This window comes from Salvelinus sp. IW2-2015, unplaced genomic scaffold (assembly GCF_002910315.2).
Source record: "Salvelinus sp. IW2-2015 unplaced genomic scaffold, ASM291031v2 Un_scaffold3030, whole genome shotgun sequence".
Classification (NCBI taxonomy): domain Eukaryota; kingdom Metazoa; phylum Chordata; class Actinopteri; order Salmoniformes; family Salmonidae; genus Salvelinus; species Salvelinus sp. IW2-2015.
This window is the reverse complement of record NW_019944322.1, coordinates 71430-88651: the sequence shown is the minus strand read 5'-3', so window position 1 is coordinate 88651 and position 17222 is coordinate 71430. Positions and strand designations below refer to the sequence as shown.

At 42.4% G+C, this 17222-nt stretch overlaps 1 protein-coding gene, 1 long non-coding RNA gene and 2 pseudogenes across 4 annotated transcripts in view; 1 reads left to right on the top strand and 3 right to left on the bottom strand.

Annotated features, from left to right (window-relative positions):
• Positions 1-172: 172 nt before the first annotated feature.
• LOC112075207 (cyclic nucleotide-gated channel cone photoreceptor subunit alpha-like) lies at positions 173-4516 on the top strand (annotated as a pseudogene).
• A 2842-nt stretch (positions 4517-7358) lies between these two features.
• LOC112075206 (ubiquitin-protein ligase E3A-like) lies at positions 7359-13273 on the bottom strand (annotated as a pseudogene).
• A 392-nt stretch (positions 13274-13665) lies between these two features.
• Positions 13666-14128, bottom strand: LOC112075209 (uncharacterized). The gene is made up of 2 exons (XR_002894939.2): positions 14058-14128; positions 13666-13945 (listed from the first exon to the last, which is right to left on the bottom strand). It is a non-coding gene; the product is annotated as an uncharacterized lncRNA (long non-coding RNA).
• A 1457-nt stretch (positions 14129-15585) lies between these two features.
• The window catches only part of LOC112075205 (uncharacterized), a 49001-nt gene continuing 47364 nt past the window's right edge, over positions 15586-17222 (bottom strand). The window contains exons 5-9 of one of the 3 annotated variants that reach the window (XM_070440810.1): positions 17134-17195; positions 16600-16619; positions 16214-16414; positions 15737-16035; positions 15586-15656 (exon numbers count right to left, since the gene is read on the bottom strand). In XM_070440810.1, coding sequence (XP_070296911.1) covers positions 15606-15656; positions 15737-16035; positions 16214-16414; positions 16600-16619; positions 17134-17195 — 633 coding nt within the window. In that variant the 3' untranslated portion in view covers positions 15586-15605. The remainder of the gene's footprint in view (positions 15657-15736; positions 16036-16213; positions 16415-16599; positions 16620-17133; positions 17196-17222) is intronic. The other 2 variants (XM_070440811.1, XM_070440812.1) reach the window with 2 other exon arrangements.

Sequence of the window (17222 nt, the reverse complement as noted above, 5' to 3'; positions counted from 1 at the left end):
ACATTGTAGCCTCAATTTCTAGGCTTCAACATTGAAATGTCTCTGTTATAGTTGTAGGTATATTTAATATTTAACAAACAGTTGTTCTTACTTGTGAGACTGTGAACAATGTAAATAATCAAACCCTACATATATCCTACTCTAATGTATCCTCACTATTCTGTTCTGTTCACAGCAGTCCACCTGCCTGATGCATTGGGGACCATAGAGTGAACCAAGATGCCTAAGATCAGCACGGAGCAGTCTTATCCCAGCCACGGCCACTGTTCGGTTAACACCCCCGACAACCTGGACCAGATTGAGAGTGGCAGCAGGTAAGACAWTTACAGGATTTTACCAGCTTGGGTTTAGCTTAGGATTTGAAAGCTTTTACTTTGAAGAGCCAACAACACACAGACTCCATTTTTGAATGCCAGTAAGCGTTCTGTGTGATTATGATTTATTGCAGTGTAGTGACACTCCAAACACAGGAAACACAAACGTTGACACGTCCCAAGCTAGTACAATTTSAGTGTATATTTTTAGCCTGGTGGAGGCCTCACTCTCTTCCTGGTGTCCTCTCTACGCTGCAGCCATGAGGACCAACTGGACCCCTCCTTCACGGGGACAGGAGGCATGTCCAGGTCAGTGCAGATGTCTTTTTTCCATATCATTATTTACATTTATGCTCATTTCAAGGACTAGAATGGAAATAAGTCAACAGACTTTGTTTTTTTGATCCTTCATAATTTATAATGTGTGTATGGTTGTTTCTCATTGTTTTATAATGCATGTATGGTTATTTCTCATTGTTTTATAATGCATGTCTAGTTGTTTTCTCAATGTTTGAACATTGTTTGAACAACATTACAACGCATTTCTCTCAGGCTGTCTCGCTTCATGGTGTTGGTAAAGGGCTGGTCATCTCACAGTAGTCAGCCCTCAGATGCCCTTCCTTTAGACTCAACCATGAAGTCACACACAGAGTTCAGAGAGGCCTGGAGGGCAGAGAGCATGTCCAACACCAGACTCTCTGACCAAGTCCGCAGGAGGAAGTGAGTTCCCTGTGTGTGTGTGTGTCTGTGTGTGTGTGTGTGTGTGTGTGTGTGTGTGTGTGTGTGTGTGTGTGTGTTGTGTGTGTGTGTGTGTGTGTGTGTGTGTGTGTGTGTGGTGTGTGTGTGTGTGTGTGTGTGTGTGTGTGTGTGTGTGTGTGGTGTGTGTGTGTGTGTTTGTGTTTCGCAAATTTCTCTTTCTCTCATGTTGCAATTATTATGACTTAGAAATGAAATAGCTACTTAGTTTGAAGCTAACACGTGTATTTATATATTTGTTCAAGCAATGGTCAATGGCCCCTTGCAGGATACAAATATAACAACTGCAACAACAAGGATGAGTAAGTGACCAACTATAGCGTTCAGATAGTATTCAGACCCCTTGACTTTTTCCACATTTTGTTACGTTAAAACTTTTTATTCTAAAATGTATGTGTTTTTTCCCCCTCATCAATCTACACACACTACCCCATAATGACAAGGCAAAAACAGGTTTTTAGACATTTTTGTGTTTATAAAAAAAAATTTGAAATATCACATTTCCATAAGTATTCAGAACCTTTATTTACTAGTAGGTAGTAACTAATCTAATCAAATCAAATGTTATTGGTCACACACACATATTTAGCAGATGTTATTGTGGGTGTAGCAAAATGCTTGTAAATAAATAGCTGTATATGGTTTTGTTGCCCCCGTACTCTCCAAAGTATTTTGTGTTACATAATTGTGATCAGACACATAATTTGTTTTTATAAATGTCATACTGGAGGTCAAAGAATGACAATGACAAAGAAATACCAGTAAAAGCCAAGAGACCTGTCGCTACTCTCTTGACCCGACAGTAGCACGCTGCCCCCTCTGGTCTTGATAAATTATTGCACATGTTTCATGCAATGGAAAATCTAATTGAAACCAAATAACACCCTCCATGAACATTACAATCCAGTATCACCAAACAAATGTGTAAGAGTGACGTTAGTCAGTTGATTAGCCTGATCCACCATCCAGACTGCTGCCTTTTGTTCTTTTCACTTCGTTCAGTGGAGGCTGGTGGGAGGAGCTATAGGAGGACGGGCTCATTTTAATGGCTGGAAGGGAATAAATGGAACGAGTCAAACACATCAAACATATGGAAACCACATGTTTAACTCCATTCCTTATTCCATTCCAGCCATTACAATGAGCCCGTCCTCTCCTCCCACCAGCATCTCTGCTTCATATAGAAAACAGATGTAAGCTTGCGAGATCAGGATGGTAAAACTAGGCTTGGTTGATTACACCCGCTATAGATAATCCTCTTATTTTCCCCTTGTTTAATAGTGTGCTGTGCTGTAGTTAGTACACGCTTCACTGAGATTGATAAAATGATGTGTGGAAAAATAATGTGTTCAGCAAAAAAGACGAGAAGAAGGATGAGAAGAAGCCGGATCCCCCGAAGCCACCTGATAAGAAACCGATGAGAAGAAACCGGATCCCCCGTAAATATATTCAGTTTCTATGGTTATATGGATGTCTTATATTTATAAACAAAAAAATACGGATTATAAATTAACAGGAAAAAGCTTTGTATTTTATGTTTATTTCAGTAAAGAAGTGTGGATCATTGACCCCGCCACAGATATGTACTAYCAATGGCTGACAATAGTAGCTGTCCCAGCATTCTACAACTTAATGCTTCTGGTGCCAAGGTGTGTGCTGTTTTAGAAGTCCAGGTTTARGGTTTCCCAAGATATTGTTGAGTAATTGTGAATGATCAATACTCTTGTGTTTCTGCTTGTCTCCCAGGGCTAGTTTCAATGACCTGCAGGCCAACTATGTAATGCTGTGGATGGTTCTCGACTACACTTCAGATGTCATCTATTACATTGACACGTTTGTGAGATCTAGGACAGGTAAAACCATTCTTGTTTAGGGTTGTTGAAATAATTTCGACATAACATAGCCTCGTTTAACAATTTATTATTTGCGATAAAGCTTTGGAATGTCATCAACAGGTTTCCTGGAACAAGGATTGCTCGTGAAAGACCCAGTGAAACTAAAAGAACACTACCGAGCCCAGAAACAATTTAAATATGACATCATATCGATGATACCTACCGATCTTGCCTTCATTCCATACGGTTACAACAATCCAGAGTTCAGATTCAACCGCCTCGGCAAGATGGCGCGCCTCTTTGAGTTCTTCGACCGAACGGAAACCAGGACAAACTACCCCAACATTTTCAGAATCAGCAACCTTGTGCTTTACATCCTGATCATCATCCACTGGAACGCCTGCGTCTTCTACGCCCTCTCCAAACTCCTGGGCTTCGGCTCAGACACCTGGGTGTACCCAAACATCACTGACCCYGAGATGGGCCAGCTGTCCAGGAAGTACGTCTACTGTCTCTACTGGTCCACCCTGACCCTGACCACCATTGGAGAGACCCCGCCCCCTGTCAGAGACATCGAGTACCTGTTTGTTGTYGCCGACTTCCTCACGGGCGTGCTGATTTTTGCCACCATTGTCGGTAACGTGGGCGCCATGATCTCCAACATGAACGCGGCACGCGCCGAGTTCCAGGCCAAAATCGACTCCATCAAGCAGTACATGGAGTTTCGTAAGGTCTCCAAGGTCCTGGAGGCCAGGGTGGTCAAGTGGTTTGACTACCTGTGGACGGAGAAGAAGACCTGCGACGAGAAGGAGGTTCTGAAGAACCTGCCGGACAAGCTGAAAGCTGAGATTGCCATCAACGTCCACATGGAGACGCTGAGGAAAGTGCGTATCTTCCAGGATTGCGAAGCCGGCCTGCTGATCGAGCTTGTGCTCAAGCTGCAGCCGCAGGTCTTCAGCCCCGGAGACTACATCTGTAAGAAGGGTGACATTGGCCGAGAGATGTACATYATCAAAGAAGGGAAGCTAGCTGTGGTGGCGGACGAYGGGGTCACACAGTGGTGTGTGCTGAGCGATGGGGCGTACTTCGGAGATCTCAGTATCCTGGGCATCAAGGGCAGTAAGGCTGGCAACAGAAGAACAGCCAACATCAGGAGCGTGGGTTACTCTGACCTCTTCGCCCTGTCTAAAGACGACCTGATGGATGCTCTCACTGAGTACCCTGACGCCAAGTACGCTCTGGACGAGGAGAAAGGCAAGGCCATCCTGATGAAAGACAACCTCATTGATGAGGAATTGGGAAACAAGGGCCGCCAAGAAATGGAGAACAAAGTCCTTACGATGGAGACCAACATGGAGGTCAGACAATCAAGTTCACCAGAATGATTGCCGAGTGGGCAACATACCAGGCCAAGGTCAAGCAGCGCATCAGCAACATGGAGGCCAGGGTCAAACCCCTCAGGCAGACAAATAATCAGGCAGGACAAATAATCACATGCAGAATATCTACTCTACATATTTGACAGACACGGACATTAAATGTAAATATATAGCCCATACTCACAATTTAGATCTGGTTAGATCTAAATAGCTTTCCATCCAAGTGGATTATAACCATAAACTGTATTGTTGACTAGTCAAAAGCAGTGAAGGCTGGTGGGAGGAGCTATAGGAGGACGGGCTCATTGTAATGGTTGCAATGGAATAAATGGAACGCAGTCAAACATGTGGTTTCCATATGTTTGATACTGTTACATTTTTTGCATTCCAGCCATTACAATGAGCCAGTCCTCCTATAGCTCCTCCCACCAGCCTCCACTGGTCAAAGTATACCTAGATTCAAACATAAACTCAGCAAAAAAGAGACGTTCTCTCACTGTCAACTGCGTTTATTTTCAGAAAACTTAACATGTGTAAATATTTGTATGAACATAAGATTCAACAACTGAGACATAAACTGAACAGGTTCCAAAGACATGTGACTAACAGAAATGGAATATAGTGTCCCTGAAGGGGGGGGGGGGCAGAATCAAAAGTACAGTCAGTATCTGGTGTGGCCACCAGCTGCATTATGTACCGCAGTGCATCTCCTCCTCATGGACTGCACCAGATTTGCCAGTTCTTGCTGTGAGATGTTACCCCACTCTTCCACCAAGGCACCTGCAAGTTCCCGGACATTTCTGGCGAGGTCCCAGATGTGCTCAATGGGATTGAGATCCGGGCTCTTCGCTGGCCATGGCAGGAAAACAATAATGGGAACGTGTTAAACCCTTTACAATGAAGATCTGTGAAGTTCTTTGGATTTTTACAAATTATCTTTGAAAGACATGGTCCTGAAAAAGGAAGTTTATTTTTTTGCTGAGTTTAGTTATTTGTCCTGCTTGTTTGATAGGTTTAAAGTGATACCAAAATGTTTTTATTTTGTAATAAATACAGATTATACAAAATCGGTCTGTATTTGAACTAAGAAGCTTAAAACTGTAAAATCAAATGCAAACAATTTATTTGAACTTTCAGTAATATGTTCTCTTTTCAGTGGTTGATCATCTCGGCTCTTTTAAGCCAATCGACTGAATGTATGGTGTTGAATAAATTAACATGTCTTGATTAACTTCACTGGGGTACGAGACAGTAAAAAAGTACTTCAGATCAATAAATGACACACACAATCCTCAAAAGTTTACAAATCCATCTGTTTGCATATGTTTAAATTAATTCTTCACAAAGTACAAGTTGGAAAAAAGCAGTCACTTTTATTAGCATGTTTTCACAACACTTGATTTTAAGCCTTTTTATCATAAATTTTTAAAGGTAACAGTTAATTCAAACCAACCTATAAACTGACTGCTTCCATTCCAAGAATCAGGGTGAAAGTTTTCCATTCTCTGGGCCCTGGAGTCCTTTTAAATGTACAGGCGAGCAGCAACTTCAGCAGTACAAAACAGAGATACAAATAAATGAGGTACAGCAGAAACCCAAAGAAGCGATGGAGGAAGGGAAGGCTCAGGGCGCAATATCTGAAATGTATTTGTTGGGGCAGGTTCTTCACAAGCAGCCCTGAGCACCGTTGTTAAGTGGCATTACTGCGAACTGGCTGACTGCTTACGCCCCGACAGACTGAAAGACTGCTTCAGGATTCAGGATCCATTGATATTCCTAAGCAGTGATTACATCCCTATCGAATTGTCCAGAAACTAAAAGACAAAGAAAACAAATCAACTGTTTACTGTGCCAGTGCAGAAGGAATTTTCACAGCTAACTTTTCCAAATCAAAAATTAACAATTTTAAAAAAGGTCTGTCGTAAGTTATTTTTCTACACAGAGACAAATCTTCTAGATTGCTGAAGAAGATCACTGGAGAGCAAAGATTTGTCAGTAACACTTGGCAAATGTCTGTAGACATTTCATTTAGTACAAAATGCCTTGATTCTAAAAGGAAGATACCCTAGCTAAACCTGGGACATATTTGGAGTTCGTTCTTCTAGAAGTGTAGACAACCAGAATAAATGATATTCTGATTGTATAAATGTACTGAGGATTACAATATAACACCGTTAGAACAAGGGCACACAGGAAGCCTTTAGAAAAAATATTTGAGAACAATCATGTACTTGTGGCCAAAAAAAATTAAACATTCTGAAAATGTCTAAGTGCACTTACAACAGCTCCGACAAAGTTTCAGTCTACTCTCAGTGCTCCAATGGTGAAAATAATGGTGTGTGTCCCAAATGGCACCCTAATGGGCCCTAGTCAACAGTAGAACACTAGATAGGGAATAGGGTGTCATTTAGGACAGATGCTCAAGGTAAACATTTTCTGAAGATGCTGTCTGAATGAAATTACTTTCCAAGTTCCAAACACTTCCATGAAAAACGGAGTCTGGTTCGATTGGATAAATAATATGGAGGTGTGAGGGGGGGGGGGGCAGGACATCATATAAACTCCAAGAGCTCACGGTTTCCTCGTCACATCAGCTTCTGACATACAGCGATGCAACCGAAACGATCGCAAAGTAACAGACTGCAATGAGGACTGCGATGCATGAATGGATGTAGCCTTTTCTGACTCCACAAATGGTAAAAAGGTTTCTACATTGTCATTGTCACAATCCAGATTATTAAATAATCCCAGCCCTCCCCTTTCCCAACAAGAAAAGTTGTTCATCCAGTCAAGCATCAAATTAACTGATTTCAACCTTAAAATAAATAGTAAGGGGAAAACAATCCTCTGTACATAAAACATGAAATAAGATAAAGGATGTGTTCAGAACACATTCACACAACGTGGGGAAGGAAACGTACGTTTGATCACATGAAGTTCAGTGAAGCTGCTCCAAGAGATCGGGACGCTGGCACGGACAAACTCCACTACTAGAGCGCTCTACCTTTAGATGAACCATTGGTGTTGGTTTTCGGCTTTTCTCATCCGAATCTTAAACGATTTTGTGTTTGGTTGGTCATCTTTCGTTTATTTTTTCTGATATGGGGGAAGGAGGGAGATTGTGAAAAGGAGTCCTTTTTCAGTGTGGCAGCCATGGCCTCAGAGCATGCCAAACCCTTTGGCAAAGGATGGGCTTTGAGCAGTCTCTCTCTCAGCTTCTCCTTGGTGTCGTACTCGGGAGCAGCAGCACGTTGAAGCAGGTGTGAGATGTGGGTAACTGCAGAAAGGGGCAGAGGAGAGGAAGGGGTCAAAGGCCATTCCAATTGCTAAGGTCAACAGGCGATTCATTTGGAATGGGCTTACCTTGAAGTTCCACTGTAATCTGAAGATAATTAATCAATTTCCCCTCAAACCAAATGCATGCAAAGTACATGGTTATTTTATATTACACAGTTGAACACATTTGCTAGTTGCATGTTTCCAAAGTATGTGAGCTCTGTGGGCCTGGAGAAGGAAGACATCCTCACCTGTCTGTGTCGGGGCCGTTCTTGGCGATGATCATCGAGCTTTCCCAGGCCTCCGACAGGGGCTCTGTCTGTGCCGTGGTGAACTGCAGGAACAGCCTCTTCTGCTCCTCAGCAAACGAGTGCAGCGTCTCCCAGAACTCCCTGGTGGGTCAAGTACAGACGAGGCTTTATATTAGTGTCATATTCAGGGTTTGGGTCACTGTCCCTGATGTCAGCAGCAGATCAATCCGCTGAATTTCAACATTTTTGGACGGTCCTTTCTGCAGTCAAGTCCCTTTTGAAGTAATGATTCATCACCTCCACACACCACACCCTTAAATAAAGCAATTCCTTACTAATGATGCGTGAATCTCTGCTGTAGCCGCCATCATATTCTGTCGTTTCTCAAGTGCTTGAAAGTCTAGATTCTGTGTGTGATACACACATTATGGAGTTAAATCATATTTAAAAACCACTAAAAAAGAAATACAAACGACTAAATTCTCTTTTCAACAGCTTACCCTGCTTCCACAGTAGAGCAGCTCGATTTCCTCCGGCCGGAATAAATATTTCAGCGGGGACTCGTTGGTGACCATGTGAAAACCTCTTCTGAAGGCTTTGAACTGCTTCTCAACGCTCTTATTCAGCATGTACTCCGCATACTGAGCTACAAACTCCTGTCGACCACAAGATGAAACAACGGCATGATTCTCTGGATGGAACGCTACCTCATACTCTATTCAACTGGTAAAATAAAGCTACATCTAAAACAGAAAACCCTAATAATTAAAATGTCTAAAAGCATGGTTTTGAGTGAAATCATTTCCACAAATTCTTGAAACTCACTTTTCTGTTCTCGTTGGTGACTGGAATTTGATCACCATTTTCCCTTAAGTCGTACATGAGGGGGTTTCCGAACAGGTCCGTCTGGGATATCTGGAAGGTGATCATCATGTCCTCCTCCACACTACCCTCGTACTCTAACAGCTCCTTCAGACTCTGGTACAGACCTGCACACAGACAACAGGACACAGGGGAGAGCAGACAGAAACACGTTATCAATAACACCTTCGTACAAACCACAATTTCAATGGTATTTAGCTGTTAAGGTATTTATTACCCTGAAAGAAATGCTAAGTAAAAAGAAATGTAACACCATAGGAGTCGACAGCCATGTCACAGCACATTGGTTTAAATACCACTCTGGAGATGAAGATATTAAGCTCATTTTATTAATAAAACAGGACATCAAATACTAACCGGATTGGAGTCTGCGAGGTCCCGGAAGGTTCCTTTCTTGCCATGAGCTTTCTGTAGACCACCATGGGAAGTGAACGTCCAGGATGCAGTTGTTGTAAATGGCCAGGCCAAGGACGATGCCGATCAGCGTGAACTGACCCTCGTTTTCAAACGACGACGGGTTGAACCAGAACATCTGTGGGCGCTCGTCGTATGCAAACATTCCTGAGGAGAAGGAAGCCGTTGTTAAGGACAAGGAACAACCTTACAATATACAACACAAACCAACCACATCCACTGCAGTAACGACAAGGACCTTTATAAAACACAACAGCAACACAAACCAACCACATCCACTGCAGTAACGACGAGGACCTTTATGAAACACAACAGCAACACAAATCAACCAACTCCATTCCCAGTCTCACAGTGACGGTTCAGCAACGTATCGACCGACTGACGACTTGGTTTCTCACCAATATCTGGGTTGAAGATCTCCTCCACGACGAGCTGAAAAGAATCTTTGGAAACCCCTCCTTCATCTACACCTTGCTCTCCTTCAAACTCCACATACAGCTGCTTCTTCAAGTCTGCAGGATTCTCCATGGCGATCATCTCAAGCTAACAGGAAGAATAGAAGTAAAATAATGATCTAAGACTAGTGTGAGGAATATAGTGGACACTCTCTCCAGTCAGTACAAACACCACTCCAATGCTTTTAAATCCTTGAGGGGAGTAGACGAAACAAGTGCACACCTCGGGGTGGAGAAACTAAACGGGGCCTTGGACTTACCCTGACGAGGGCATCATCGATGATTGTGGTCTCGGCGTACTTTAAGCCTCAGGTAGGGGTTGAGCTGCTGTCCCTGCACCAGGCTGTAGAGTACTGTGATGCGTCGCTCGCTGTACATGCGGATGCGGTTGTCGTAGTACAGGCCCAGGTTCTTGGTCACGGCGTTGAGGATGAACGGACACGTCATGAAGGAGAACTTGTTCTCCCGTCTCCACTTTAAAGAACGTGTAGTCCTTGTCCATCTCTAGGACTTCATTCAGGGGCTCATTGACAAACTCCTCAAAGGGGATGAGGGGCCGCCGGCTGTCGGACGTCGCGATGGTAAGCTCAGTCTCCAAGGGGTCTACCCGGGGCCCTTCTTGTTTCTCCTTCCTCGCCCCAGCGCTCCTGCAGCGTCAACTCGCTGGACTCAGGGATGGGCTCCTCGTCCTCCTCTTCGTTGTGCTCCGTGTCCACCTCCCCTCCCATGACATTTGCATAGTAGACAATCTTCAAGCACTTGGTGGCTGCCACCACAGCATCGTCGTCGTTCACCAAGGTTGCGACTGTTGAACTCGTTGCTCCACCTTAGCAATTAAGATAATAATACATTTAATTTGTATAGAGCTTTTCATTACAGAGGAATCTCACAACTCTATGTAGGCCAACAAAAAGAAACAAAGAAAATACAAAATACCAAGAGAATCTAGCTACCTTGTAGGTGATGAGCTGCTGGAAGGTCTCCATTATGCGGTGGATCTGCTTAGCACTGTAGTGAGACCACAGGCGGGCCAGCTTGGCCAGCGCAGGTAGGGGYAGCTTGCTCATGGCCCTGCAGAACTGGGGCAGGGCGATCTCCAGGTAGTCTGGGCTGTGGAGGTTACTATTCTCCATCACCACCACAAACAAGTTCAGGTAGTTGGGGTCCCGGGAGTAGACGTTGTGGTACGTCAGGTCACATTCCACGTTGGGCGACAGGTAGACCAGTGCGTTGAGGAAGGCAGCTTCGATCTTATCGTTGGACAGCAGTCTCTGATAGACCCTCCTGACCGCGTCGATGTCCACAGACACCTCGTCAGGACCCAGCTTCCCCACATTGTCCCCTGATGCAGCGCCGTCTAACCGGGATGAGGAACCGGGYGAGTCCTCCTCCATAGCAGCAGCGGAGCAGGCGGCCGCTTCCTCCTCGTCCTCGTCTTTGTCCTCGTCCTTGCTCTGGAGGGACTTGAGCTCCTCCTTGGTGGGTGGTTTGGACCGGCGGAAGCTCTGCACCAGGCCCTCTGCGCTGGAGAACACCCGTCCTATGACCCGGATCAGAGGGGAGTAGTCCTCCTTTTCTCCACAGATGTGTAGGATCTCATACACTTTCTCCTCTGTTAGGTAATTTACATCTGGAAAACATCAATGTAATATAGTTAATTAACGCAGCATATGTAATATCCAGTTAARGCTAAAAAGTTAACCGTTTCAGTTAAATCGACAGTCTGATTCTGAAATTCTGCAATACAATTGAAACACTCCGAAAAGTATTGATGCACGAATGAGTCACTTATGCCAACACACCTTTGAAGTCGTCCCTTACACAATGGTTCATTGTGGTGCCTTTCTTGGAGGGGTGTGGGTCGCACAGTTTGGCATTGATCTTGTACAGCTCCAGGGCCTTGACGGCGGCTGCATTATTGTCCAAGCGGTGGGAGCCCTGGGACGAGGAGCACCACGCGTTCCAGCAGGAGTCATTTCCACAGCCCTCMGTTAACTGGTGGTAGTAGCGCTCTATTAGATGCTTGGCGGCTGCTCGCTTCCTGAATTGGAGGCCGTTCAGATTGGAAGCACGGAGAGTTATGAAACTGGCTGCGAGTCTCAATCAAAACAGCACTGAAATCAGTCTTATCAACATCCAGTGGTAAACATTAAAAAAACTAAAAACAAAGGGAACTTAATGTCATTTATAAATATCAATGTGGTCTACATTGGAAATGAGATAAGCCCCTAAACATTTAAGAACGAAAACGTTCATTTTCATTGGGAACTTGTGGACTCAGCATCCACTGTGTGCCTGCTCTTGTCAGCAGACCACGCAGGAGGGATGGTGTGTGGAAGCCAAAAAGGAAAATTATTAAATTGAAGRTGCATGGAGGGGTGCATGGATTGTGACACTTTGACAGAATGACTGTGTTGGTTAGTGAAAGGAGGGAGATATTAAATATTAGCATTCCATAGATAGAGAACGACATTCCATAGATAGTCAATTAACATGTTCTGAGGTAGGTGACTAAATTAACTTACTGTACTCTAGCYWGCTACTGTATGTTAATCACATAATGACATGACTGACAACTTAAACTAAACTTACATTCGGCTTGCTTCAGTGTTTTCTATGTCAGACTCCTCTTGTATTCTAAACAAACAAACACATCAATAGCATAGGTCAGGAATATGTAGCTAAATCTGTTGACAGAACCATCTAGCCTACCTACTACAGCTAGCTATAGCAGAGAAATTAACTAACTTGTCTAGCGAGTGAAACGAATTTTACTAGTGTAGCGTTAGCTAACTAGCTAGTTAAGATAGCCACAACAACTAACAGTAAGTGAACGCTAGCTAATCTTAGGTTAATGTAAACACATTTCTGCTGATGATGAAATTGCTATAGGAACAGCGAATATAAATCTGCAAAGACCGATACAAGTAGCTAACGTTGGCTAACTAGCAAACGCAGACAGAGTGATGACCGTGCAGCTTGCTTGCTAAGTAGCTAGGCAAAGTCGTTCAGGTGATAAGACAGCCGATAATAAAATAGTGAGCGAACTAGCTAATGTTTTAGGACATAGTTACAATTCAGCAATACATCGTCGTAACTGTACGTTAACGTGAAATCAGAACAGCAAACGAACTAGCTACCTAATAGTGATGTTAATAACTAGCTAAGTAGCATTGCTAGCTAGCCAACTAGCGGTTGCTAAATTCACTTTTCAGGCCTATTCTAGATAGAGGGCTACGTTAACTAGCTACCTACATACCWGGAAATCTGCAMGAATGTTGCACTTTTACATGCCAGTWACATAGCTAGCTATCCAGCCAGAAACCACAAGTTGGGAAACATTTTATTGCTACGATACAAAAACATGCACCCTTCCCCAAACCACGACACTCTATTTATCTCCATGCCGACCTGTCGTATCCTCCTGCAGGGGATGTCTCGGCCTGTGGTAGCGCACACTCACAGTCCCTCTCGTCGGAATTCATACGAGACTTTCTCCCGCAGTTGCCCGTGATCCTGTGTAACTGTATGAATGAACACTTTCTCTACAGGTTGGATAAATTTTCAACAAATCGTTATGTTACTGCTAAAGGCTKTTGACGGTGATGGGCGATTTTATTGAATAAGGAATTTCATATAAGGCCTATTTCATGCTCTAGTCTCTGTTRGGTGTTTACAGCCATCTTGACTTCAACAACCCGAACTGGGGACACGTCCCAGCATGCAATGTTGCGGTCGGAATGTTTTGTTCAAAAGCCTTTTCCCTCACTTTTGAGCTCAGTTCAGTCATTTAGCAAGTGCAAAAAATCGTGAAGCCTTTAGCTATATAATATTTTTGTTTAATTATTTTATAAAATATTGAATTTGGCCTTTACTACTATAGCCTATAGAAACGCATTGAATAACACATTCATGAATGGCAACAAAAAAAATACAGTAAAAAAATAAATCATAAGGAATAAGGTTTTGAAGTGTCTGTCCTATATAAGAAAACTCAGGAAATATATATATATATTTTTTACACATACAGTATTTAACCCCTTATTTTTGTTACTTAGATTAACGCATAGACTCTAGGGTATAACCAGTGATGTTGAGACTCATACCCTTCCACAGATCCTGTTTKTTCTTTATTATTTCCATATTATTGTTACATTGATACAGCCAGGCCTAATTCCATACATTACCACTGTAAATTATCTGTACTTTCTCAAGTAGGCCTAAATTACATGCAATTAAAGATGTAATCCATAAAAAAAATTCTCTAAGGGAATTGATCATCACTTTTACAGGAATCACACTAAATATTATCACATGTTCATGGTTGGGCCAAAAGTAAATAGTCTTCATTTCTGGAACGAGTTCTTGCAAAGGGACGTGGATCTTGAAAAGATTAAGAAACATAAACACCAAGATGTTAGTGCTGATTTGACCTGTGTGATTACTGTAATTACAATGATGATATTAATGAATGCTTAAACCTACTGGAACCTACTTTTGCCTGAGATGAGCCCCATCATGCAAGAAAACACCATACAAGGGCAGTTGCACATAAAGACGTAACACCTGGAAAGAAAAATAATGATTTAGAAGTGACCTGTCTGCTTCGAGATACGCTGAGGTTCTGACTTTTCTTTAAATAGCTACATTATGGCATATATCGCCCAACACTAGACAAGAAGATATTTAATAAACACTGAACAAAAACATAAACGCAACATATAGTGTTGGTCCAATGTTTCATGAGCTGAAATAAAAAATCCCAGAAATGTTCCATATGCACAAAAGGCTTATTTCTCTCAGATTTTGTGCACAAATTTGTTGACATCCCTGTTAGTGAGCATTTCTCCATTGCCAAGATAATCCATCCACCTGACAGGTGTGGCATATCAAGAAGCTGATAAAACAGCATGATCATTACACAGATGCACCTTGTGCCGGGGACAATAAAACACCACTTTAAAATGTGCAGTTTTGTCACATAACACAATGCCACAGATGTCTCAAGTTTTGAGGGRGTGTGCAATTGGCATGCTGACTGCAGGAATATCAACCAGAGCTGTTGCCAAAKAATTGAATGTTAATTTCTCTACCAAAAGCAGCCTCAAATGTTGTTTTAGAGAATTTGGCAGTACGTCCAACTGGCCTAACAACCRCAGACTATGTGTAACCACACAAGCCCAGGACCTCCACATCCGGCTTCTTYACCTGCAGGATCGTCTGAAACCAGCCACCCGGACAGCTGATGAAACTGTGGGTTTGCACAACCAAAGAATTTCTGCACAAACTGTCAAAAACCGTCTCAGGGAAGCTCATCAGCAAATGCTTACCTTCAATGGCCACTCTGTTCACAGTGTGAATAGAGTGCCCCATGGTGGCGGTGGGGTTATTGTATGGACTGGCATAAGCTACGGACAACGAACACAATTGCATTTTATCGATGGCMATTTTAATGCACAARTATACCGTGACGAGATCCTGAGGCCCATTTTGTGCCATTCATCCACCGCCATCATGTTTCAGCATAATGCACTGCCCCATTTCGCAAGGATCTGTACACAGTTCCTGGAAGATGAAAATGGCCCAGTTCTTCCATGGCCTGCATACTCACCAGACATGTCACATATTGAGCATGTTTGGGGGGGCTGGATCAACATGTACAACAGCGTGTTCCAGTTCACTCAAATATACAGCAACTTCGCACAGAGGAGTGGGACAACATTCCACAGGCCACAATCAACAGCCTGATCAACTCTACGTGAAGGAGATGTGTCACGCTACATGAGGCAAATGGTGGTCACACCAGATAATGACTTGTTTTCTGATCCACTCCCCTACCTCTTTTTTTAAAGGTATCTGTGACCAACAGATGCATATCTGTATTCCTAGTCATGTGAAATCCATAGATGATTGTTTAATGAATTTATTTCGATTTACTTATTTCCTTATATGAACTGTAAATCAGTAAAATCTTTGAAATTGTTGCACGTTGCATTTATATTTTTGTTCAGTATAGTAGTTGCTGGTGTATGGTAACTTTTTATCATACCATGACAAAGTTTAGAATCCGAGCTAGACAGACACGATTTCTTGCCTGTAAAAAAAGTAGAGGAAAAATTAGTACATCAAATACAGAGATACTGTATTCAAAATGATGATTAATTGATACCATACCATAGGATCTATGTCAAACTTCTGCCTAAGATTTTTGACTGCTGCATCATTGCGAGGATAGTCCAGAGGACCTCTCCGGCTCTCATGGAACAGATAGTCCACTGTGTCAAACTTCTGGCTAATATTTCTGACTGCTGCATCATTGCGAGGACAGTTCAGTAGTCCTCCCTGGTTCTCATGGAACACACAGTCCACTGTGAGTATTACATCACTTCTGGTCACTAGTCTGCTGCTGTCAGGTACAGTGTGGTCTGGGTTGAAGGTGTGATGCAGCACTACCAGAATGACATCTTTACCAGCTGTCAAGAAAGTGAGGGAATATGGCAAAATTAACCAATAAGCCTCTCAAATAAACTATTTAGTAATGTAATTTAGGCTGTTGGTACATTCTGAGTAAATCTGGTGTGGAAAGAGAATATCTGGTATAGAAGGAAATAACTTTGCTTGAGAAATCATATTTGGGATGAGTTACTGTACTTGGAATCTGTTGCTGTGCTGCTTCAATATCAGTCCCGGCGCGGGAGACGATGGGACAGAAAGCCATGATGACATTACTCTCCACTGGCGACTTCACTTCCGTAAAACATCTTGTGGTGTTGTTGAGTTGTCTCATAAACTGAATATGAGAATCCAAAGTATTGCCAGTTTCAACTGGGTAGTATTTCATCTCGGGTGCTACTTAGACAAGAAAGATAAATCAGAAAGGTCATTGATAAAAGTATTCATGTTTTTGTTAATTGGCACAATGGATATTTGGTTCATACTTCAGACAGATATAAGAGTACTGTTGGTTTAACCATTTACTTGATAGTTCACCCCTTCATCAAAATATAAAACTACACAAAAAAAAACTGTTAAATTACCTTTGCGTTCAATCATGGATCTAAAGGAAGTGAATGAACAGACAAATGGGTTTATTAGATAGATACATTCAGGATAGGCAAACTACAACCAGTGTACAAACCATGAAGATAAAATATATTTCTCTACCGTGCAAACTGCGTACAGCAGCGTGAGGCAATTCCACATTCTAAACATGTACTTTTTTGCTCTAATCTTTCACAATATCCAGCTGTAGAGTACTTTACCACCTCAGTCCTTCCACTGGACAACATGATTTCTTGGAATTAGAAAGTGAAAGTAATGTGTTATTGTAAATGTACTTACTGCCTCTGTTCTATTCTACATTCATAGAATTACTCATCTAAAAAACATTCTATTAAATTCTGCACTACCAGTTTCCACTTAACCATCTGTACTGTTTTATTCCTGTTGTAGACATAGAATATTAAATGATCACAAAACCTTTCATGACACCCACCAAMTGTAAATGATAGTTATGGTATTCATATTGAACAGGAATTTTAAATTAAATGAAATTAGGAAAGTAGACTTACCCTGCAGTTATGGGATTATTTTCTGTTGACTGTATTGCAGTTGTGGCTTGAAGTGATCTATTCTAAGAGCAAAGAGAAAGTGAGACTAA